Consider the following 25,047-nt stretch of genomic DNA (forward strand, 5'->3'; position numbering starts at 1 on the left):
CCTTGCACATTAACTTCTAGAACAGATTACTAGTTAATCTCTAGGTTCTCTGCTCTCTCAAACAATTCTACAAATTGCTCTTAAGAGTAACCTTCTTTTAATATAGATCTTATCATCCTTTTCAAAAATCTTAAACATAAGTCATATATATAAAATAATATGTACGCTTCTTGGCTGGCATTCAACGTCTCCTATTATTTAGCTGGCTTAGGATTATCTTCAATTTGGTCATCCATTAACTATACACCTTTATATCTTAGACTCGGACAAACTTCACCCATCCCTTTTTTTTCCACGCTATTTCTTTTCTCTTTTCAACCTCCAGTAAATTCCTGTTGTAGACACCCTTTTACAAATTATTAATTAATTAATTAGGCTGTGTCAGGCCTTAGTTACAGCAAGCAGGTTCTTCCAGTTGCAGTGTTGGGATCTAGTTCCCTGACGAAGGATCAATCCCAGGCCCCCTGCATTGGAAGCACGGAGTCCTAGCCACTGGACTACTAGGGAAGCTCAAACTTCACCCTTTCTATAACCTCTTCACCACTCTGCCCGATATCAGCTCATATCAGAACACCTTTGCTTCCTTCCTCTGACTCCGAACTCTCTGAGGACACTCATGTCTAAGTCATCTTTACACTTCACTCATGCTAAATACTACGTTCTACTCATACAAGTTGCTTAAGAATTCTTTGTCGAGTGGATGGGAATTACATGTGGATGGGGATTATACAATACATGAAAAAAACTTATGCAAACATTAATTTGATCCAAAACAAAACTGCAGAGGCGTAAAGGTGCTGGCTTAGTAATATAGCTCTAAAATCTAAGCAAAAAGAGTACGACAAAGCATAAAACATTTTGTAATCAATTAAAATCACTATTATGCTTTTCAAATTTCTTAAGTGAAAGTGGTAGCCAACTTACAGAAATAAAACATGTACTTCTCACATTCTATTTAGTTTAGTTATTTGAAAATAAATTTATGCACATTAAGAAAACGTCAGTATTCTATAGAACATTAAACATCAACTTTCTTTCCTCCTGTACTTCCTATCCTCCCCTCTTACTTTTTTTAATATCTTAATAAACAAAAATAAAAATACTCTCTCTTCCTGTGAGATGTATGAGTGGAAAATATACCTTGAAAAATTAAATCCCAACAGCAAATTTTATTAACATAATGCTACTAACAAACTGGAGGAAAAAGGCATAGAATCATTAGGTATTAAATAGGCTAGCCTTAGAGTACTACTACAGATAATAAAATATATACAGACAAGGGTAATAAAATACACATACTAACAAAATAAAACCAAGTGAAAATATAACAGACAGTTCTTAGTCACTTTCCCCTTTGTATCATAATTTTTTTCTGTTTAGGGACAGGGAAGTGGGTTTGGCCCAGAAGAAGGTGTTCAGTCTTCTAGTTTAGGATAGAGAGCTTAAGAGGCAAAGCCTCCTAAGAAAAAGCAGAACACTCTAGTTCCCTCGTGTACCCCTTGTGTTCATGTGGTGAGACTTCTCCATGGGGAGGAAAAAAAAATGAGACAAGAGCAAGGCCTGTTGTTGCCAGCTGTGCCCACAAGAAAAAAAAATGTAGTATCAAGACTGTCCCATTGCAGGAGTTTTGTGGGCCCATAATAATGCATGGAGTGGCTTCCCAGGCGACGCTAGTGGTAAAGAATCTGTCCGCCAATGCAGGACACATAAGAGATGCAGGTTTGATCCCTAGGTCGGGAAGGTCCCCTGGAGGAGGGGATGGCAATGCCCTCCAGTAATTTTGCCTGGAGAATCCCATGGACAGAGGAGCCTGGTGGGCTACAGTCCATGGGGTTGCACAGAGTCAGACATGACTGAAGTGACTTAGCACAATGCACAGTAATGCATGGATCCCAAAGCACATACATGCCCATACTCTAATCAGAACTGGCTTACAATGCTTCAACAATTATTGTCATTTACATGGCCAAAAAGTAATGTTTAAGCAACACAATGAGATTAGAAGGCATGTTCTGCAAGAACTAAAAGCAACCACAAGTGAATAGTCATTGAACAACAACAACAACAAAAACAATAAACTAATGATCTAAGAAAAAAAAGAAACAATACTCAGAAGTCCAGAGTAAAGAAAAAAAGATAAACATCATAAAATCATCATAAAAAATTTTAAAGGAATTTATGAATTATTATATATAATTTCTTTAATAAATGTTGTCAAGTATAAGAAAATTAGGACCTCAAGCTAAAGCAGAAATAATTTTAGCATGTACACAGTGAAAATGTTTAGGAAACATGTGGCATACTGCAGTAAAATTTAATAACTTACAAATTTACCAAAAAACCCTAACTACTGTAACATATATTTGAATAGAGCCTCTATTTAATGGTCAAGTGCAATGTTAGGGTTAAAAATCACATCTGCACCAAGAATTTTACTTTTAATTATGTAATCTTAAGTTTATTATAAACATATTTAATATTCAAAATAATATTCTCATTTAATTATTAAAGGATTGTACTAACTCAATCTAATGAACTCATAAAAGTGCAAGTAATAATCTGCCTACTCTAACTCTCCCCAGAGAACGTTAGCAACATCTCTAACAAGTACACCTCTTTGGAAGGTAAAAAAATAAAAATTCTCAATTATGTAGAGCTGATACTGACCACCTTTCAAAATTATATTAATTCATCAGCGTTTCTACTGGAAATAAGAAAGGGGAGTTTACCAAAATAAATTCTTTATTATGTAAGTAGCACTTGCATTAAAAAAAAAAAAAAAGGGTAATGAGTAATACTATCAACAAAACTAAAGTTCTTACTTCTCTGTGGATTTCATTTCTTGGTACAAACAAAGTAAAAGCTAATCTTATTATCAAGTTGAAACAGTAACAAATAATTTCAACTCTTAGAGATCACGGATTAAAACCAACCTGGCTATTTCTTCTCGATGGGCAGTCCAATCTCGGATGTAGTCTTCCTGCTCTTTTATCCGGTGTTTGAATGAAGAACTAGTAGGCATTGCTGACCCAGAGCTCTGCAATCGAGTCGTTTTCAGGGCTGGAGAAGTACGTAGACGGGTATGTTTAGGGGAATTACGGTTTGATCCAAATTCATCTTCTGAGGTGGAAGCATAATCAGTAGGAAAGCGCCTCCATCTTGAATTTACTAAATTAGTTTAATTATTAAAAAAGAATTATTATGTTATCTTTTAAAAGAGAGAAAATAAAAATCATGATTTCAAAAACACCATGAGACCACACACAGCACAATTTTCAAAAACTGACATACACATAGTTTACAAAACCATTAAGTCTACTGCTCCTTAAAGATAGAAACATCATACTTTGGTGAATTAAAAACAATGAAGAATTAAGAACAATAGAGAGATCACATTTTCTGTAGCATGGTGAGTAAACAAACATTCAGATGAAAAACTGACTAATGACAAACAACTAAGCAAGCTCTATTCATAAATGTTTAACTCAGGTACTATTTAATTGCAAATATTTCTCATTTATGGATTTTTTTTTTTAATGACAGCAACAACAACAACAAAAATAAAATAAGGGAAAAGATTTCCTCATGCCACATGGACTTTTCAACATGGAGATGGTAAAAACCCTCTTTTCCCAACAAACAAATATGCATAATTCCTGCTGTGGAAATTATGCCTTTATGGCAGAAAAAAAAAACATTACCTCTGTCATTCAACATCCTGTTATGCTATGATTGGAAAAAATCTTTTTACACGGTAAAAACACAACAAAGCATCTTCAATACAACTCTGCTGCTTTGACATTGAAAGCATACAGGTGAAAATAGACAATGGCAATAAAACCTACAAGGAGTGAAAACCTACAAAGGTATTCTCACAACCATTAACATTTACGGCACAGGAGATACTGACAATAGTCACATTAAAGAAAGTGGTAATCACTTTCTTATTTAAGGTTAGTAAAGATTTAAAAAATGGTTTTGCAGACACATTTGAAAATCAGAAGACAAATTAATGCAGACAGATCACTACTACTGCTAATATAATAATTAAACATGCAAATAAAGTATGAAGCATAAAGAGGTTAAAAAATAGGGAAAAAATGGCTAATCTATGGAAAATTTCACAAGGGCAGGAATTATGCCTGCTTAACCACTAACAGGTTCCTAGCATTTAGCAGTGTCTGGCTAACAAATGTTTAATAAATATGTTTGAATAAATGAATTAATTCCTAGATACTGACCATTTCCTTTCCTCAAAATAGGAAAATCTAGTAAAAAAGCATGAGACGTTTTTGGTGGCTAAACCTTAGCTTCTGTTATAAGTTCCAACTGCTGTTAATATTAAGAGCTTTCTTTATCTTTCTCTTTTATAAAACAGAAGCTGACTCTAGGCTGTGTACATTGGTGAAGTCTAGAATTCCCTTATCCTACTCCACTTGAATTTTATGCCTTTCTTGTCTTTCTTTTCTTTCATAAACTTCACTTCTGCGTAAGGTTCTGTAACGCTGAGTTGGCATTCAAAAAAGATTGATAAACATTGTTCCCAGAACTGCTTTAAGAACAGAGAAATCTGTCATCAGGACTATATCATAAATCAGTGCCTACCCATTGGTCTGGATTTAAACTCTTCTTTGAGAGAATGAAAATAGGCCAAAATTTCATGGCTTTCTGTAAAAGTGTACATAAACACATATCTGGAACTCCAGGTAATTAATCAGTTTTTTTTGAAGGGATTATTAAAAATAATTTCTGATTTTAACATTAGAAGATAATTTATTAACACAAATAATACTTTTACCATGGTGGAAATTTACTAGTTTCTAGACATTTGAACTGACCCTAAGACTTGAAAACAGCTTTAGGAAAAATTAAGGAACAAGAGTAAATAAGTTTTTTTTTTTTTTTTAAAGAAACACAGCAAGGCAATTAGATATATAGCAAACAAATCTGTACCTTTTAATAAAGGTATTTCATTAAATGCTAAATGTTTTTTTTTTTATTTTGTTACCCTAGAATATTATTCATAAAAGGAAATCTGTAAATAAAAAAGATCTTTTGTTAGATTAAATTTCCTGATTTTTGACTTGAAAACTATGTAACCATACCTATAACTGAAAATTGGAGAGGAGACAAAATCAGTAACAAAGAGTTTTAATAAACTACAGAAGGTATGAAAACAGGTATTACAGAACTCAGGTTGTTAATATGGAGGTAATTTAGAGAGAATGGCATCAATAACTGGTAGACTCCTTGAGTGGCAGAGCACATGAAAGCAGAATGAGAAAGTGAGAAACAAGGGCTAAATGTCAGGTGACATAAGTTACCAGGTGACTGTATATTAGCTGAGCCCCGTTAGAATTTAAATTGTGCAATCTAACTCTCCAGGTCAGAAAATCATTACCTTTTGGAGAAAAGAATAAAAGAAAAACTTCTTTTTCAAATGAAATTCATAAACTTTCCACCTGTTTTTTTATAAGTCTATCCAGAATCCAGCAAAAATGCTGAAGTTTCTAAGAATAACTTTTAAAAGAGGAGAAGCAATATGGGAGCCAGGTGGGAGGTACAAATTATCGGGTGTAAGATGAGCTCAAGGATGGGGGAGACAGCCAGTATTTTGGAATAACTATAAAAAGTAAGCTTTAAAACTGCATAAAAAATGAAAAAAATAATATAAGGAAGGAGAGAAGGAAAATATAAAATAGATAGGTCATAGCATAAAATAAAAATATGATTAGTAAGTCTTCAAATAACTAAAGGTTATCTCTACCAATGGAAAGTATATCATACATGGTGTGCTATGAAGCAAAGCTTAAGTTAATCTCTGAATGAAAAATGAGACATGATGACTACTGGTGAAAGGGACTGTGAATGGGAGTTAAAGCCAGGACCTCTAACCTATTATTTGTCGAAGAAGTTCTCTCAATACCTTTGCTTTCTTAATCTTTGCTTCCAAACTATAGCAGCAATATATTTTATCTGAAGAAAAATCCCTATAATCTAACTAGCTTTTGTAGACGAAACTTCAAGTAAAAATGTTTTTAACTTTCCCCAGTGCCTACTTATTTCATAGAATTTTAGAATAAAATGCCTTTGGACATGAGCTAGTTTAAATTCTTCAATCTATACATAAAAATTGGGCCCAGAAAGGTCCTGTGACTTGCTTAAATCAAAGTTTAAGCCAGATCTACTGACACTCAGAGTGCAAAACTCATTCCAAGTGCTTTAAAATTAGATAAATATTTTATTTTAAAAAATTTCAAGTTAGACTAATTAAAAAAAAAAAAGACATCCTAGAATTCTCATAGAATGATTGTTTTATGATTTTTACAGGGCTGAAAAAATTTTTACTTTCTTCTTGAATTTTACCCTGCTTAGATAAAATTATTTAGAGAATCAAATGTAACTATTAACTAGTAGTAACAAATGTAACTATCTCAAATATTTAGAGAATATAAATGTAACTTTATATTATTAGGCTCATTTGATATACTGGTACTAATAAGGCATTTCAGATAAATGCTTAAATTGAAAATCTGTGTTGAAGGTATCTAAAATGCCAATCTCTAAGAAGCTTCTTGGGTTGATGAAGTGCTGGACAGCACATATAGTAATATGAGAAAAAGTAAGATGGGCTTATTTTGTAGCTAACCTGAAAATTATTCTAGTTATGTTAGTTAGAAGTCTGCTCATTTTAGCTATAAAATTATACAACACTCCCTCTTGTGGAAGTAATAAACTACTACATTCATCAAGAAAATATACTATTCATGATGTCTAAATACTTTAAAAGGGGAAAAAGAGTTATTAGGATCATTTATCTGTGAGTGCTTTGATTTCTTTTACTCTTAATCAAAACTTTGCTGACATCAAAACACATCATTATCTACAGATGTAACAAATAAATTTCAGAAGACAAACACTACATTTTTATACCTAGATAAAAAATGGCAACCCACTCCAGTATTCTTGCCTGGAGAATCCCAGGGACAGGGAAGCCTGGTGGGCTGCCATCTATGGGGTCACAGAGAGTCGGACACGACTGAAGTGACTTAGCAAAAATACTTTTGTGGGAAATTAAGCCACAAACATGTTTAATATGTCTGAGCATGTAACAATAAGATCATGGTGTTCTGTATTGGTCTTTGACTTGGGAAGAAATAACTCAACCCATGCATGTCCAAGAGTTAACATCATCATCCATAAATTTTGAGGATTAGAATCAAAATGGGAAAGCAAAAAGTCTAAAAAAATTTTAAGGACATTAACATGATTTTTGAAAATTTTAGAAAGTATACTTAAAACATAATGAAAACCAACTGCCTTACTTTGATAATTCAGGGTGAAAGTGAAAATCAGTCACACAGTTGTGTTCGACTATCTGCAATCCCATGGACTGTAGCCTGCCCAACTCCTCTGTCCATGAAATTCTCCAGTCAAGAATACTGGAGTGGGTTGCCATTTCCTTCTCCAGTGGATCTTCCTGATTGAGGGATCAATACAGGTCTCCTGTACTACAGGCAGATTCTTTACCTACTGAGCCATTGGGGAAGCCTTACTTTGGTAATTCAGGGTACTTAGTTTTAAATATATCTTATTAAATATATTAAATAAATCTGGATATTCAATATAACTTCATATTGAAGGATCATTGAAAAAAATTTTGAAGGGTTGGTGAGGGCGGGGGGTGGACTAAACTCCTAAAAGCATATTACATCAGAATTAAAGAAGCATAGAAGAAATCTTACTCTTAATTTTGCCAAATACAAGATTTCCATTCTATTTTTATCATAGTCATTTCTTGGAAAAGCTTTTTCGTAACATAGGCTAAAATATATAATTTGAAGCTTTACAGAATTATTTTTATGTATTATAGTTTGGATAATTTCACAGGTTCTAGGGTCAGGCATTTTTAAGATTTTTAAAAGTTTATAGTGTGCTTAGCAACGCTGACAAGGATGGTTTCACATTCTTTTAAATATTTCAAAAGCTAAGAATTTTTATTTCCTTTCTCCATTTAAGATTTATAATTATATTAAGTAGAAATGTTGTAATTACTATTTACCACATGTAACTATTTTAGTATGTTACCACTGACTGAAAGATCCAGGTCATTGTCCTAGATAGGATATAAAACTGGAAAACAGGCATCTTAAAAGAGTCTGAATATATAATCCTGGACCACAATGTGGCTTTAGGCTCAAAAGGTGGGCAAGAGAACATGAACTTGGTAAAACATCATAATTAAAAGATTATAGTGAATAATACCAAAATATTTATATTGTATATTGGTTGTATATATACTCCTGATAATAATGCAATAGCCTAGCTGTCCTCTGGAAGTCTGCACGTAAGTGGAGTCTGTTTCTCAGAGCTGGACTGATTGTGGGAGGAAAAGCAATAGGCTGGGAATTAAATGCCTTGGATTCACAACCTGTTCTTGATATATCTATGTGACCAGGCAGGTTATTCCAAATCTTGGCTTTAGTTCTCTAAACTGAATAACCCTTCGAACTATTAAATTCAATGATGTTAATTATTTAATATACTGCTAGTAAGTTTGAAGAAGGCCAAAGTCACATACCTCAATCTGCCCTAGGAAATTTCATTAAGTAATTCAAGGTAGTTTTTGGACACAGAAAGATGCATGTTTATCAAGTTCTGTACTCAAAGAAGAAGAAAACAAAATACAGGCTAAAATATAGAATTTGAAGACATATTTAAAGACATCATACACATATATATAAGGACATATATATATTTTATATATATATATATATAGCATCTTATAGCTGTTTCTTAGACTTGCTAGAAATAGTCATATTTGGTTTGCATCTCAAATAAGTCCCTCTGTTAAACATTGAGAATAAAATCAGATTACTCATGTGTTAAGAGCTAGACAACTAATACAGAAGGAAGAGTTATCACGAGTTTCATGCTACATGGTAATGTACAACGTATGTTAAGACAGAAGAGCACTTAAACATTTTCATGTACTTAAATAGACTTGCGGTGAGGAAACAAGCACTGTGGCAGAAGAAACCGAATCAGAGTGCACACGGCAGAATGCAGCACAAAGGCAATGTGAACCGAAGCAGCAGAGCCACGAGAACACCAGGTAACAACAGGGGGTAAGCTAAGTCAAGTGACAGTAGTTTTAAATACTTGGCAACACACCTATTAGCCACCAACCAAAGTCTGAAGTGTAGAAACAAGGAGAACAGGGGTAATAATCGAAATGTCACCTATTCTTTCAGAATCTAGACTCTATGTTATCTATCCTCAGCTACACCCATGATGATTACCATCGCCTCACCCACAGCCCAGGAGACGGGAATGTGAATGGAGTGGAGGAGAGCAGCAGTGAAGAGAAGAGAGGGGGAACAGAAAATGAAAAAAATAACACATGCAAAGTACCACTGGTTTGGGGTTTTGTAGGCTGAATTGTGACAGGAGTAAAAATTTAAAAGAAAAGACTGCATACCAACTTTCCCTTTACTCTTCACTCAAGATTTAGGGCTCACTTAGGTAACCGACAAAAATAAATCTTTAAGTCCTTTAACAGCTGGTTTCCCCTCAACTGTCCTTTTTCAGCCACACCCACATGAGGCTGATTATGAAGTAATAAGACCATGTTTACAGGATACACACAAATATCTGTCTTGCTACTCTTTGGTCACACATGTATTCTCACTGGCTACAGCTCTGAAAATGAAGTATATACACAGACGAATATGCCAGAGGCAGTTAATTCTGGTGGGAACAAAGTAGCTCTTGTCATTATCACAATCAGTGACAGCTAATTACTACAGTTAAATGATATGATGGCACATTATGAGGTAATGCCCATAACCAGTTAAATTTCTATAGCCCAATTTTGCCCATGTGCTTAGTGACTGTCTCACGAATCCATCTTCTTCCACTGAAATAAATTAAAGGATTAGTTTCCGCCCACCCCAATCATAAATCGATTTAACTTAATAAAAATTAGACATTTCAAAATAAACAGGAAAAGAGTAAAACTCATTTTTCATTTAGTTCTGAAAGGAGTAACAAAGAGTATACTACTGTTCTTCAGATTCACAAGAACTTAGAATTATGTTAGGATATTTAAAAGTTGAACATGTTTTCAGAAACACAATATTCATTTTTATTATATAGACCAGATAATAATTCCTAATCTAATTCTGACAAACAAACCCAGATATCGCACCAACTAGACAATTAAAATTCCCAAATTGGTTCAATATACTTCAAATTTTGAATTCACTATTTTGTACCGGGACTTTAACTGGAAGTGTATATAACTTCTGACTTTTCTTCCTAGTGGCTCAGATGGTAAAGAATCTGCCTGTAATGTAGGAGACCTGGGTTTGATCCCTGGGTCAGAAAATCCCCTGGAGAAGGGAATGGCAACCCACTCCAGTATTCTTGCCTGGAGAATTCTATGGACAGAGGAGCCTGGCGGGCTACAGTCCGTGGGATCACAGAGAGTTAGACACAACTGAGCAACTGACACTTTCACTTCACTTTCAAGCTAACTAAAGTCACTTTTTAAGGAACAAAACTCTCTATAGTATAATCTTTCTGCTGAAAAATTTGGGAATCAACACTAACAGTTTTTCAAAGAAGAAGTCCCAAAACATAAAAGAAATACACTAATACTATAAAAAGTCTGGATCCAATTTACCTGAAGGAGAGCCATGTGCTGAGGTCATACTTTTGACCTTGGAGTCGGATAGTCGAGAGATACTGTTAGCTCTAATTCTAGGAGAAAATTTATCTGAAGGTACTAATCTGGCTCCACTTCTAATGATGGCTTCTGCGGTCCGTGAAGAGGCACTACTTCTAGAGATCGTCGCTTCAGAGTCACTGCGAGCCGATAATGAGCCAAGCCTTGTTCTACGAGGCTGAGCCAACAAGTCAATCCTAGAAATGTTACGCCTTCCTGTGGGAGGTTTGGATGTCGAACTTGTTGTGGACACTTCAGAAGCAACAGATGCTTTGTCAGCATCAGCAAGTTCACTGTCCGAAGCTTCACCAAGTCGGGCTCTACGCAAGAGGGAAGTCCTGGTAGGTCGTGGCCTTGGCAGAGTGGTGGATTTACTGGATGAACCAGGTGCTCCGGGAGAAGTCTTGGATTTAGTTACTTTACTTCCTTCCAGTTTGGAATGTGCATGCTCATCAGCTGAGGTAAATGGAGTCCTTCCATGAGATTTACAAGAGTAAGTTTCCTGGTCAGATGACATAACATCAGAGATGGCCGAGTGAGGTACACTAGAGGTCTGGTCATCATCTGTTAAATCTACTGAAGGCTGCCTTATTCTTCCACTGGACTGCACAAATTTACGACCGTCTGCCCGAGAACCTATATCTGCGGAACGACTTTTTGTTTTTTTTTCAATTTTCTCCCTAGCACCCGAAGATGATGATTTTGCAACATCTTTGGAAGGAGAACCTGTGGAACACCTATCTTTATAGAGACTAGTGAAACTCTTTCGCTTTTGGGTTGACTTTCTTTCAGTCTCTCCAGTAACCAGACTGATGGTACTAGCTGTGTCCACATCAGATTCGGGTGAAATGGAGTTGTCTCTGTTATAACTGGGAGTATCTGGGCCTTCGTCAGTTTTAGTATCTTCACGCAGTTTAGCTTCTAGAAAAGCCATTACTGCTTCTGTGTCTTTTAGAATAAGGGTTGTGTCCATACTAGAATCAGTATCCATGGAATCACTTCTTTCTCTTATTCTGCTGGCTGTTGTTAATGCTAAGGAAGGGGGTGTTGATGAAGGCTGTTTATTTATATGGGGGATAAGTTCTATGGGTATGTTGGGGCTAGGTTTTTCTATAGTGAAGCTTCCTTGTCGCACTAATGACTTGGAAGATTCCTTCTTGTCTCCTCCCTTTGAAGTCTGACTTTTCAGAATTTCCTCAGCTTTTCTTCTCTTACCCTCGTTTTGTACTGCTCTTTCTCCTTTGCCTGCAGAAAGTCCTGGAATTTTTTCTTGAGGCTGTGACTCCTGCTTAAAAGACTCCTCCCTACATCTATCTATCTGACCTGCAATGTTTTTTGAAGAAGATAATTTAGTAGGTGTCCACTGTGCCTGTTCCTTTTGTTCTTGTTGCTGGATTTTAGCTAATGTTTGCTTTACCAAAGAAGTTTCCTTATCAGTTTCACTTTTCTCCTTTCCAGAGTAAGAGCTGCCTAAGTGAAGCAGGGTTTTGCTATCTCCACCATTTTTAAGAGTCTCACCATTTACCGCCCTGTTTATTTTACTCAAGGCTCTGTCAGTGTCTTGCTTATCTTTCTGGTATACCTGGGCAGGTGCTTCTTTCTCCTGAAGCTCCGTGTCTTGCTTTTCTCCTATCTCTGACCTCTGTGCTAAAACCTTTGCTCTGGAGCTCTCAAGAGACTTTTCTTCACTTGGAAGCTGGGGAAGGGTTCGTCTCCTTCTCTCTCCCTGACTAGCCAAGGAAGCTGCTGAGCCAGTACTTCTCAGTGAAATGCCAGATTCACTGATATCTGTATCTATAAAAGAAAACAACAAATAAGGAACTTACTAGGGCAAGAAAGTGAAAATAAAACAAATGTCATATTACCTTAGATTTTGAAGTTAAGAAATGGCTTAAGTATAAAGTAAAATTTTGAAGAAATAAGCCAACATTGTGACAGTATAATTTAAAAAGAAAATGCAACACTGAGATGCACAAATAGGTACATTACTAACAGGAGTCAAGAGAGCAAATTTTATGAGATGAAAATTAGGGTCATCTTATCTTAAACCTATGGGGTCGCAAAGAGTCGGACACAACTGAGCGACTGATCTTATCTGATCTGATCTGATGGGAGAGAAGTTCACATTCTTGCTTTTGTGACTTGTCCCATCTGTGAAATTTCACTCACAAAAAATGGACTCTGCATAATATATATAGAATTGTAAAAATAATCTCTAATAAACAGTTTATTTGCTATACTTTGAATTACATAGTAAAGAATAATAATGTACCTAATTTTTAATAGCATCATTATCTACTGAAAGAATGACAAGTCTGGATTTTCTAAGTAAAACAGAAAAAGTAGAACTTTAACAATGTTTTCTAAAAGAAAAAATTCAAAGCTAATTAAAAGATTTTTAACAATTATAAGAACGGAAAAAGGTGACAGGACTTGTCATAATTTCACAAACTGAGTTATTTTTAAATTATGATCTTCTGGTATATTAAAGCCTCAAACTGAGAAGTTGATGGGAAAATATATAACTTCAACATTTCCATGTGAGAGACTTTGAGAATATTACTTAAGGAGGACTTTCCTGACTGCTAATAAATGAAATGTATTTCTGAGAAAAGGGATCTTTTTAGGGAAATATAAATTAACATATAAAGCATTTAAATCTTTTGGGTATAAGTGGAAAAAAGATACTAGATATAGCTTCTGTGGTCATCCCTTTATAATTTTAAAATTTTAGCATCTAAATTTCATAGCAATACTATGGCTATAATGTAGGAAAATACTGAATAACTTACTAATGTAACTTTAATTTAGCAAATGATCATGTTATTTGGTTATGTCTTATCTCTGCAGTATTACTTGAAGCACTAAACTTATTTAGTTACAGCTATTTTATCTTTTTGTACTTTCCTAGCATTCTCACACTGTCCTGGCTCCTAACACACACTCAATGAATATATGACAAGAACATTTTAGGATAGCTCATTTAGAATATGATGAAACAGGAACAAAATAATGAAGGCCAAGTATTATTAATTTTTATAACAAGGGTAGAATTTTGCATTCCACAGCTAATAATACTTTGATAATGATTCTTTATAAATTTCTCTAGCCTGACTTGCTTTTTTGTTCCTCAAACAGTAATCAGTTTATGTGAACCAATCTGAAAATTATGCTGTCTTTCGAAAGATTTTTGGTAATATTAAAAATTACTTCTAATTTTTATGATAAATTATACAGCTTTTCTAGTACACTGCTGTGTACCTTGCTCAAATATTTCCTGACTAATTAATGTTTACAAAATTCCTAAAAAGATTTTTGGTTGCCACAATAAACACAAAATAAATTTCTATTTCAACTTCTAGCAACAACACAGCTAAGAAAATAGATAAAAAGCTACATACAAATTCTCCTGAGGGTTTTATTTTTAATGAAGAATGTAATGAACTGAATCTAATAATAAAATCATAAGAGGCATAATTTTTGTTTTTTTAAAGAAACTTTATATTTCAGTTCACAGAAATATAGTAAAAAGGTAGTAATAAAAATCATATTACACATTTGCAAAAGATGTATGTAATAAATTAAGTTGTACTAAGTAAATTTTCTTCATAGAACATATGGAAAAAAGTGGTATTTAAATATTTGATGTGTTAGTAAATGCAACAGTTTGGAACTGTATTAGTCTTATTTTTAAATTTTCACATGTATATATGTTATATACATATAGTCATATATAAGTTTTTGTGAGTACACACACACACACACACACACACATATGCTTCATCTACAAATTACCTCTATTTTCAGTTAGGGTTATTAATGATATCTGCAGTTTTAGTGAAAATAAAATCTATAATATAGTAGCTTGAGAGTATGTGAATATATTTATTTAGGTTTAATTCACTTCTCACTACACAGACTTAGCTTATAGTATTTTAAAAACTGATGTATGGCTCACAAAAAAAAAAAAAAAGGAAAGAAAATACCATGCTCTAAAGGAACAGGTACAGACAACTCCATTATTCTTTCTTCTTGATCATGCCTTGTATGATTGGCAGCCAAACTAGCCCATTGTGAAACCCAACGCTTGTTTCCAGACGAAGATGTACCTTCCTAAAGGAGAGAAATAAAAGAACGAAATGATCTAGTCTGTCAAGCCTGTTCTCATGTTCAGAGAATTTCATTTATTCATTAAATTCCCTTTAACATATCATATAAAGCAATATTTAAACCTCACATTGATATATTACCATTTGTTATATTTCCTTATATATAAAGATTTTCTAGGGCATGCATCTCTTTTAACTACAAGATTATTACTGTGAATGTAGTAAAATATTCTGTACTTATTAAGCACTAACAATGGTACTAAAATAAACTCTTAGAGCTTAAAATTTACTGCTGCTAAATAAAAGGTGTACTACAATAGCTTCATGGCTACCACAGCAAAGTTAGTTCTACTCCAGTCTATAGAACAGAGAGTCTAAGACCTATTTCTAAGTTGTTCTTCAGTCCTTTAAATGTTTCCATGAATCAGACTGGTTCCACACTCTCAGGGCATATTCAAATCTGCCAGGTCATGTCTTCAGGGATTTCAAATACAAGCCCAAAGCTTTAGGTTTCTTTCTACAATACGTATTTCCAGAAGAAGCTAAAAATCACTCAAATCTTTAAGAATTTTTGTATAACCAGTCTGAACATAGACCTCTCCCATCTAGATGTGTCTTTAAGGCAAATGATTAGTGTGAAACAGAATTTAATTCATGATATGGTTCCATATATATGGATTATATATTGATAATTCTTAGGCCCAGGTCAGTCTATGTATTTAAGATGGAAGATCTAGGTGTATAGAAAAAAATGTTTCCTCACTAGAAATTTAAGTCAATGCTCAGTACTGAATCTGTAATGATAACTAAGAATTGAAAGGTCTGATCAAATTTTATTCTGAATTATCTCAGAAAGCATTTTATTAAAAGTGTCAAATGACAGTCGAAAAACTGATAAATTCATAAGACTATATACTATATGATTTCAAAAATAATGGATTGAAATAGTAAGTTGCATACAAGTGACATACATACAATAAAGCCTAAAGTTACCAAAGCCTGCTGAACCTTTGAATTCCCGCCAAGATTTTGTGGGAGTTGTTCACAGTTCTTAGACTGAATGAGGTACCAGAGCCATTCACATCATTCTAGGAATACCCACAACAGAATGGGTTTCAAAGACACACATTTATGTAGATCCATTCTGTGAAGACTGTTCTAATGGCTAGTTTAGGTGGTTCCTTCAAAGGCAGGTACATACTTGGGCTATATATAAATTTACTTGGCATGGGCTGAGGGGATAACGAGGAGAAGAAGGAGTCCAACAAGTTCACAGTCACCAGCACCCTTTCGAAATTAATCAGAATACCAAAACACTGCTTTGAATAAGTATCACTTGCTTTCAATAAGTAAATTAAGCATCTTGAAAAACATCAAAATAAAATTGTTTTGACAGTTTTCAGGAAATAGCAGACCATAAAGGGAAAAATTCTATATTAATAAGCAAATATATATCTGAATTTAGTTGACTACAAAGAATACATTTCACACAAATACTTCATTTATATTTTATTTATACCTTAGGATTTAATTTATATTTAATATATATTTACTATTTGTATATTTTAAATTAACTCATTTTTAGAAAGGTAACATGATGAATAAGAGAAAGGGTTAACACATCAAAGCTCTTTAAGGTTCAAATTCTGGCCTCACAAGGTATGAGTTTTAAGACCCTGACCAAGTTAATTTCTACAAACTTCAGTTTCATTATTTGTAAAATGGTATGCAGAAAGCTTCCAATGAATGTTAGATCTTGTCAGTTGAATAAATTATAATACTTCTCAGTCATATTTTTTTACATTTCTTCCAATATATTAGTGTACAATGAAATTCTAATAACATTTGTAGTAAAGGGATAAACATTTGTTGACTGCAGAAATCTAAGACAATTACTCTGCTGGGTACTTTCTATCCTTCATATCCTTCCCTGTAAATGGGTTTTAGAAAAATACCACTTGCATAGATAAGAAAACTGAAGATGAGAAGAGAGGAAATGACTGATTTAAAGGTTCCCTGTTAGACACGGCAGTTCTAGGATCTGTACTCAGGTGTTAGAGGCTCTACTATGCTGCACTGACTCCGTGACTATCAACCAAGCCACCCTTTCTAGTTGCATCCTGGGATGCACTACAAGGGCACTTCTTTAGGTTTGTAAGTTGTATGTATCAGGCACAACCTTGCATGATAGATCTTTCCATTCCAAATACATGACCTTCTAGTAAGTATATGTAGTGTGTGTATACATATATATACACACACTTTATCTCAATGTCAGAGATAGTGAGCATATAGCTCATTAACTGCTAACTGAAATTTAACATTCTCACTGACTGACAAAAAAAAATTATGGTGTTTTACAAGAGGATATATTAACTGCTTAAAATAATATACAGCTGACCCTTGGAAAAAAGTGAGGGCCGAGGGGGAATAAGAGCTCCAACTCACTGTGAAGTCAAAACTCCATGTATAATTTTTCAGGTGGCCCTCTGTATCCATGGTTCCCAATCCTTGCAGTCAACCATGGATCATGTACTACTGTAGTATGTATTTAGTGAAAAAACAAATCTGTGTGACAGTGGAACTGTGCAGTTCAAACCCGTGTGGTTCAGGGGTCAACTGTAATTAACAAATGATAAAAATTTATATTTTGTGCATGTAAAAAATGTGAGGAAGATGTGTATACCTCGGAGTTGTGAAATCCAGGTGTACTCAGTGGTTTTCTTTCTTCCATTACTACTGCAGCAGAACTGAGAGCCCAATCTTTTACCAGATCTTTATGTTTTTCATTGATAATAGGCCTATTATAATCTTGATTGTCATCTACTCCAAATACCTAGGAGGAGAAAATTATTTTATAAATGAGATTCTGAGTAGCAGATTAATATGTGAGCATTATCAGTAACTTCAGAGGCAAAAAATAGTATTTTAAGTTAATTTTATAGGTAAGTTCAATAATGACAGAAACTTGTTTAATGATAGGGTAACATCCAATAGGAGTAACAGCTGGAGATGAAAACAGGGCAGTGGTAGCTCATGTAAATGTAACTAACCTTTTTAAACATTTAGCAAATGTACCATTTAATAATAAATAAGAGATATTCAGGATATTACATTTGCTTTGTTAAAAGATGTTAATAATGTTAAGCATTTTAAGATGCCAAGTGTTAGGACTGAGTACCACACCACTTTAGCTTGTCTCTGCTTTTGAGAAGCATGCTGGAAGCTTAAAGCTTATGGTCGATTTTATCTGTTCCTTCCCTAACAAGTGCTTAATATTTACATACATGAATTAAATTTATACAAATAATTTTCTCAGGTACTAAATAACAGATTTTACTGTATGATCTTTGTATAAAATATACTATAATTCTTAAACTTTGTGTACAGTAGAACATAATTTTTAAACTTAAAGGCCTTTGTTTGAAATGCAGATTCCTGAGTCTGTTCACACAGGTTAGCATTTTCAATAAGAAGGCTGTCTGTAGTCAACACTTCTGAAATATTCTAAACACAGAGACCAACAATCAATCATGTACCTTTAAGGGCAGTTACCTGAGTCTTACTCATTTATTGGCATAACTAAGGCTTTGAATTGACTGGGAAAAGTTTATAACTATATGAACTTTAACACCGTTTTACTCTTAAGTCTACTTGGTTGCCAATGGTTATTATTTATAGGTATTAGTTGTGGTTCTAATTATTAAAATGAAGAATGGTAACATGTGCTTGAATTAGCACTTTGTAGAAGAGAGCTTTAGAATAAAATCAAAGAGCCTTCATTTTCTACAAAAATGGAAAAAAATCTTTAAGTTAAACTATTTTCTAGAAAACTTTTTAATGATATGCTACTTTTTAATTGTAGCTGATAAATTCTGAAGTCTACATTTATTAAAGCAAATACCAAATTTGCAAAATTCACTGAACTTGGAAATGTTACCACTAGATGTCATTACTTAATATTTAATTCAAATGTAACTGTACAGTTCTCAAGAATTATGATTTAATATTCTGTTGAACCACTCAATATTCAAATATTCTTTGCTTTAAGAGAAAACTTGGTATTATTCTTTGACTATTAAATCAAATATGAATTTTTTTTAGTATACAGAAGGGAAAAAACAAACCCATTTCATTTTGCCAAACAGCAGAATTAGCAAGTTTAACAAGAATAGCAGTAAGACATACTAAATATATCTTTCCATGTGCTCTGCCTTCAACTCCACTTGTAAAGAAGAAACCAGACCTACTAAGTTATGCATGACTACCTTAAAATTTTAAAATTATCTCTAACTCAAGTCACTGAATTCCACATTTACTGAAGCTTATTTCTTTATTTGCATAATCACACAAAAAAATTACAACCCAAGTTTTTGAGAAAAAGATAAAAATAATCACATGTGATTACTTGTATGTTGTATCTCTCTGGCACATTAATATAAAATTTACCTTCAGTTAATTTCTGATTTGATGATAGTTAATTCTAATCCATACTTGAAATGGACTTCCAAAACTTTGATTTCCTTAAATATCTAAGCATCAGCAGTTCCGAATCTATTAAATCTCTTCAAATTGCTTCTGACGCTATTTTGAAATAATAATGAAAGACACAGACAGAAAAAACTAATGTTTTTAGGGAGGGGGACTGAAGCTGTATAGAAAGTGTAGTCACATGACTTCCTACAGATTCCTTTTAAAACATTAGAGATATTAACAGCTAAACATATATCTGTCAGACAAGTAGCAATTGATTGATATTTTCCAAACAAGTAATACGGCCTGAAGTAGTGCTTGCTGTATGAGCAAGGAAGCCTTCAAAGTTCATACCTATATTTTTGATAGTGTTTTGAAAAATTAATGATACTAGTAACTAGTTCAGCTTGAAATCTAAATTGTCATTTTCATGTCTCAGTATAAAAAATCTACAACTTTCATGTGAAAACACAGAAGACAGAAAGGGCTATACTGTGTACTTTAAAGCTATAGTACTTTTCACATCTAAAAAAGTACATACAATCTGACACGCATACAATAACTTAAACACAACTTGAAGGCTCCTCAAAGCAGAGACCAAGCTTGCTAGATTTTCTCATCTTTTCATTCTAGATTTTGTCCCCAGGTGATCGTCACTGAAATCACTAACTGCAAACAGTTACTCAACCTATCTGTACTTTCTCCTCCTAGATGGTTCAGTGATATGACAAACACACTATGCTAACCTAGGCACATGAATCTTTTCTCTTCCCCACTACGCAGGGCTCAATTAAACCCCCAAACCTGATAAAGTACAAAATCAGGGTGCCTCTCATTCAGCTAGAAACTTTTTTAGATTAGAAGTCTAAAGGGAGAAAAAAAGAAAGAGCAGATACCTGTCCAACTTTTGTATTTCCTAAGTAGAATCCTCCTCCTAAGTTTGTCAGTTTTTAATTTTTCCAAAGGGCATGGGGAAGGAGCAGGAGTGGTATGGGAACAGAAAACTTCTTTTTCAACTTGTACTCTCTGTGCTCTGTGGTACTGGCAGTTTAAAAATTATTTATTTACCTTAGGGGCTGGGAGTGTTTTCATGTATTCTTCCCTATAATTCCCTTGATCCAGACAGATGCATCTCTATATGAGGGAGTGACTTGTGACTCCTCTAGGAGCCTCTAGGTTTAGGGTAAGAAGACAGAATTAGGGAACATGTTCTCAATCTTTTCCTTTGAATATGTACACGTGGTATGTAGCATCTCACTTTGGTATTTCACAGCTATTTTGCATTGGCTACTTTAAATAGTCTTAACAACCTGCTACTGAGGTATGGTAACATTATTTGTAGGTTGTTGGGTTCACCACCATAGGGCATTTAAAAAATAAACAAACAAACTATATATAAGCTCAGTTGCTCAGTTGTGTGCAACTCTTTGCGACCCCCTGGACTGTAGCCCACCAGGTTCCTCTTCCATGGGATTAACCTGGAAAGAATATTGGAGTGGGTTGTCACCTCCTACTCATGGAGGTGATGGAATTCCAGTTGAGCTATTTCAAATCCTGGAAGACGATGCTGTGAAAGTGCTGCACTCAATATGCCAGCAAATTTGGAAAACTCAGCAGTGGCCACAGGACTGGAAAAGGTCAGTTTTCCTTCCAATCCCAAAGAAAGGCAATGCCAAAGAATGCTCAAACTACCGCACAATTGCACTCATCTCACACGCTAGTAAAGTAATGCTCAAAATTCTCCAAGCCAGGCTTCAGCAATATGTGAACCGTGAACTTCCAGATGTTCAAGCTGGTTTTAGAAAAGGCAGAGGAACCAGAGATCAAATTGCCAACATCCGCTGGATCATGGCAAAAGCAAGAGAGTTCCAGAAAAACATTTGTTTATTGACTATGCCAAAGCCTTTGACTGTGTGGATCACAATAAACTGTGGAAAATTCTGAAAGAAATGGGAATACCAAACCACCTGACCTGCCTCTTGAGAAACCTATATGCAGGTCAAGGAACAACAGTTAGAACTGGACATGGAACAACAGACTGGTTCCAAATAGGAAAAGGAGTACGTCAAGGCTGTATATTGTCATCCTGCTTATTTAACTTATATGCAGAGTACATCATGAGAAACCCTGGACTGGAAGAAACACAAGCTGGAATCAAGATTGCCGGGAGAAATATCAATAACCTCAGATATGCAGATGACACCACCTTTAGGGCAGAAAGTGAAGAGGAACTTAAAAGCCTCTTGATGAAAGTGAAAGAGGAGAGTGAAAAGGTTGGCTTAAAGCTCAACATTCAGAAAACGAAGATCATGGCATCTGGTCCCATCACTTCATGGGAAATAGATGGGGAAACAGTGGAAACAGTGTCAGACTTTATTTTTTGGGGCTCCAAAATCACTGCAGATGGTGACTGCAGCCATGAAATTAAAAGACGCTTACTCCTTGGAAGAAAAGTTATGACCAACCTAGACAGCATATTGAAAAGCAGAGACACTACTTGCCAGCAAAGGTCCGTCTAGTCAAGGCTATGGTTTTTCCCGTGGTCATGTATGAATGTGAGAGTTGGACTGTGAAACAGTGGCTTACTTTATTTTTCTGGGCTCCTAAATCACTGCAGATGGTGATTGCAGCCATGAAATTAAAAGACGCTTACTCTTTGGAAGGAAAGTTATGACCAACCTAGACAGCATATTAAAAAGCACAGACATTACTTTGTCAACAAAGGTCCGTCTAGTCAAGGCTATGGTTTTTCCAGTGGTCATGTATGGATGTGAGAGTTGGGACTATAAAGAAAGCCGAGCACTGAAGAATTGATGCTTTTGAACTGTGGTGTTGGAGAAGACTCTTGAGAGTCCCTTGGACTGCAAGGAGATCTAACCAGTCCATCCTAAAGGAGATCAGTCCTGGGTGTTCATTGGAAGGACTGATGTTGAAGCTGAAACTCCAATACTTTGGCCACCTGATGCAAAGAACTGACTCCTTTGAAAGGACCCTGATGCTGGGAAAGATTGAGGGCAGGAGGAGAAGAGGATGACAGAGGATGAGATGGTTGGATGGCATCACTGACTCAATGGACATGGGTTTGGGTGGACTCTGGCAGTTGGTGATGGACAGGGAAGCCTGGCATGCTGTGGTTCATGGAGTCGCAAAGAGTCAAACACGACTGAGTGACTGAACTGAACTCAAAGGCACAATCTGACCTTACAACTTCTTCCTTTTCATCTGTCTGGGTAAATCTCTGTCCTTTCCCAGAACCTATCCTACATCCTTGATTCTTCCTATTCTTTTGGACTCTTACAGCCACCTTCTTTTCCTTTTTCATCACTGTTTAGCATTCTCTATTAGTTCCTCCTTTTGTATACTGAAATCACACTCAGTTCTTATCTAATGCTTCTACAGTTAAAATGTCCAGTTTCTCTCCTTTTTATGGCTTAATTTATTGTCCTGCATTCTTTTCTTTCATGCCTAAATCTTGCTGAGGGCTCATCAATTACCATCTTATGCTTTCTTTGCCAAACAGATTTTTAAGCATTAAGTGCTTAAGTGGGTATTAATAGAAACTGAAAAGTATTTCTAGATTTCTATTAATCAAAGCAATCCCCCTGAAACTTACACATTTCTTCTGATGCAACCAAGTCTTTTGCAGCTTTCATATTTCTTATTACAAAGAAAAACTTACAAAACACAGGTTTTAAATTACACATTTTAACAAGTTATTTTGGAATCAAGATATAAACAAATTTCAGTACATAAAATATAGGAAAATCTGTCTGTAGAGACCTCATTGCATTTAATCAATCTATAAATTCACTGAAATAAATTAGCTAATACATAGCTAACCACATATAAATAGATAAACATAAAAATCAAGTCAATATTTTTTCTTTCTCATTTATCCATTCAAAAGATAATTACTGAGTGTCTACTACATACCAGGAACTGTTCTAGGCACAAGAAATACAAACGTGATGAATACAAATGAGATCATTCTAGAAAGGATAGAGAGAATAAACTAGCTAGAGGTAAGTTCTATAAAGAAATCACAGTAGTATTATAAGAGGGTAATGCTGGGGCTATTTTATAGATAGAGTGGTTAAAGAAAGCCTCTGAAAGTAAATTATAAGGAGGTAGGCATGCAAAACTAAACCAAAAAACCACACAGGGAAGAGCTTATTAGACTAGGGCACAGTAAGTGAAAAGCCCCTAAAAACCAGGAAAATAAGTAAGATCTCTTACAATAGTAGAAAAAGGAAAATCAGGGCAAACCTAATAAATTTTAAACTTTTAACTGAAAAAAATGTGAGGGTTTCCTTATGAAGCTTTGGGGATTAATACAGCAGTAAAGAGTTTCCTGTACCTAAGAAGGACATGGAGTGTTAAAAAGGGGAGAGGAGCATCAACAGAGTGACCAAAACTGAATTCTCCTGATACAAAAATTTTTTTTAAATTGTTCAGTGAAGAGACAGCAGGAAAGAAGATTAACATAAAAGAAAAAAAATCAAGCTGTCAGAATTTACCTGTTAAGAACCACTTAACCACTTTGCTTCAGCCCTTATATTAACTCAGATTATTTCTGGATTGATAGGAATTAGAAAAAAAAATATTAAGTCAAATTCCAAATGCAGCCTCTATTATCAAGGTCCTCTTCTACTACTCAAGGCTCTTATCTGATCTCTTTTCCTTTAGTTCCCAGATACCTGACTGGGTATATGAGTGGACTCTGCACATACCTCCCTCCTCTGTGTTTTAACAGGCTCTCTTTACCTAGATTTTGACTCTGCTTTATCAAGTTCCCTGACTCTGACTCGAACCTAATCTAGAATCCTGCTGTGAATGTCAGAGAGTTTGGAATATCTTCATTCCAAATTGCTTATACCTGGATCCAAGTTCTCAGCACTGACTTCCTTTGGGATGTCTCACTGCTGTCGATGTTCCTCATTTTGTGTTTCCAGTCCTGTATAGTTCTCCTGGTTCTGGATTCTTCCCTACCACTTGTTGCCTACAGAATAAGCACTGATAGATACGAGACCCCAGGAAGGGAGAGAATATGCTAATAAGAGGCACTGGGGGAATCAAAACTCAGGAAAGAAGTATCTGGTAGAACTGGTCTATGGTATGAAATTTGTGGAGAAGAAAAATACTTTTTTCAAAAGAATCTCAAGACCTCTACAAAGACCAGTATTTTTTTTTCATTTAATATTTGGCTTTCTGTTTTCACTACGTCTTTCTCATTTAGCTTAAAGTCTATGAAGTAGCCCTGACAGTATCCTTCTCTTCCCTTAGCAGTGTTTTGGACGAAGGAGTGGGGAAAAGAAACTGGTACTATGATGGGTTCTCTAGGTTATTATAGGGAAGTCAAAGGAGGGAGGTCTAGGGGAGGCTATCATTGCAGCGGAAGATAATTACCTTTAATCCAGGCAGTTAACAGCACTTTCTTATTATAGCACATCTCCATGTAAGCTTAGATGTAAAACTTAAGAGTTCTTTATGAATAACAGACATGCATTAATATTATAAAAAGTAAATTTGGGGACAGAGCATACAATAAGTTTTATGTACTGACAAACACACAACACAGAAGTATAAACCAAAATGCTGTAATCCCGTAACTTGGAGGTTGGGGCAGAGATATCTCAGTGCCCTTGAATTACATAACAGTACAATGACACAGAAAAAGATAATGGCATAATAGCTTGATCATCTCTTTAAAGAGATCCTACTTTAACAGTATGCAAC

The 25,047-nt window shown here is 34.8% G+C and overlaps 1 protein-coding gene across 12 annotated transcripts in view; it reads right to left on the reverse strand.

Annotated features, from left to right (window-relative positions):
* CEP170 (centrosomal protein 170) overlaps window positions 1-25,047 on the reverse strand; it is a 131,485-nt gene that overhangs the window by 20,665 nt on the left and 85,773 nt on the right. For 9 of the 12 annotated variants that reach the window (XM_070385336.1, XM_070385333.1, XM_070385332.1 and 6 more), the window contains 4 exons: window positions 17,525-17,674; window positions 14,716-14,842; window positions 10,688-12,523; window positions 2,934-3,168 (listed from right to left, as the gene is read on the reverse strand). In XM_070385336.1, coding sequence (XP_070241437.1) covers window positions 2,934-3,168; window positions 10,688-12,523; window positions 14,716-14,842; window positions 17,525-17,674 — 2,348 coding nt within the window. The remainder of the gene's footprint in view (window positions 1-2,933; window positions 3,169-10,687; window positions 12,524-14,715; window positions 14,843-17,524; window positions 17,675-25,047) is intronic. The other 3 variants (XM_070385334.1, XM_070385342.1, XM_070385335.1) reach the window with 2 other exon arrangements.

The sequence above is a fragment of the Bos mutus genome, chromosome 16 (assembly GCF_027580195.1).
Source record: "Bos mutus isolate GX-2022 chromosome 16, NWIPB_WYAK_1.1, whole genome shotgun sequence".
Taxonomy (NCBI): Eukaryota; Metazoa; Chordata; class Mammalia; order Artiodactyla; family Bovidae; genus Bos; species Bos mutus.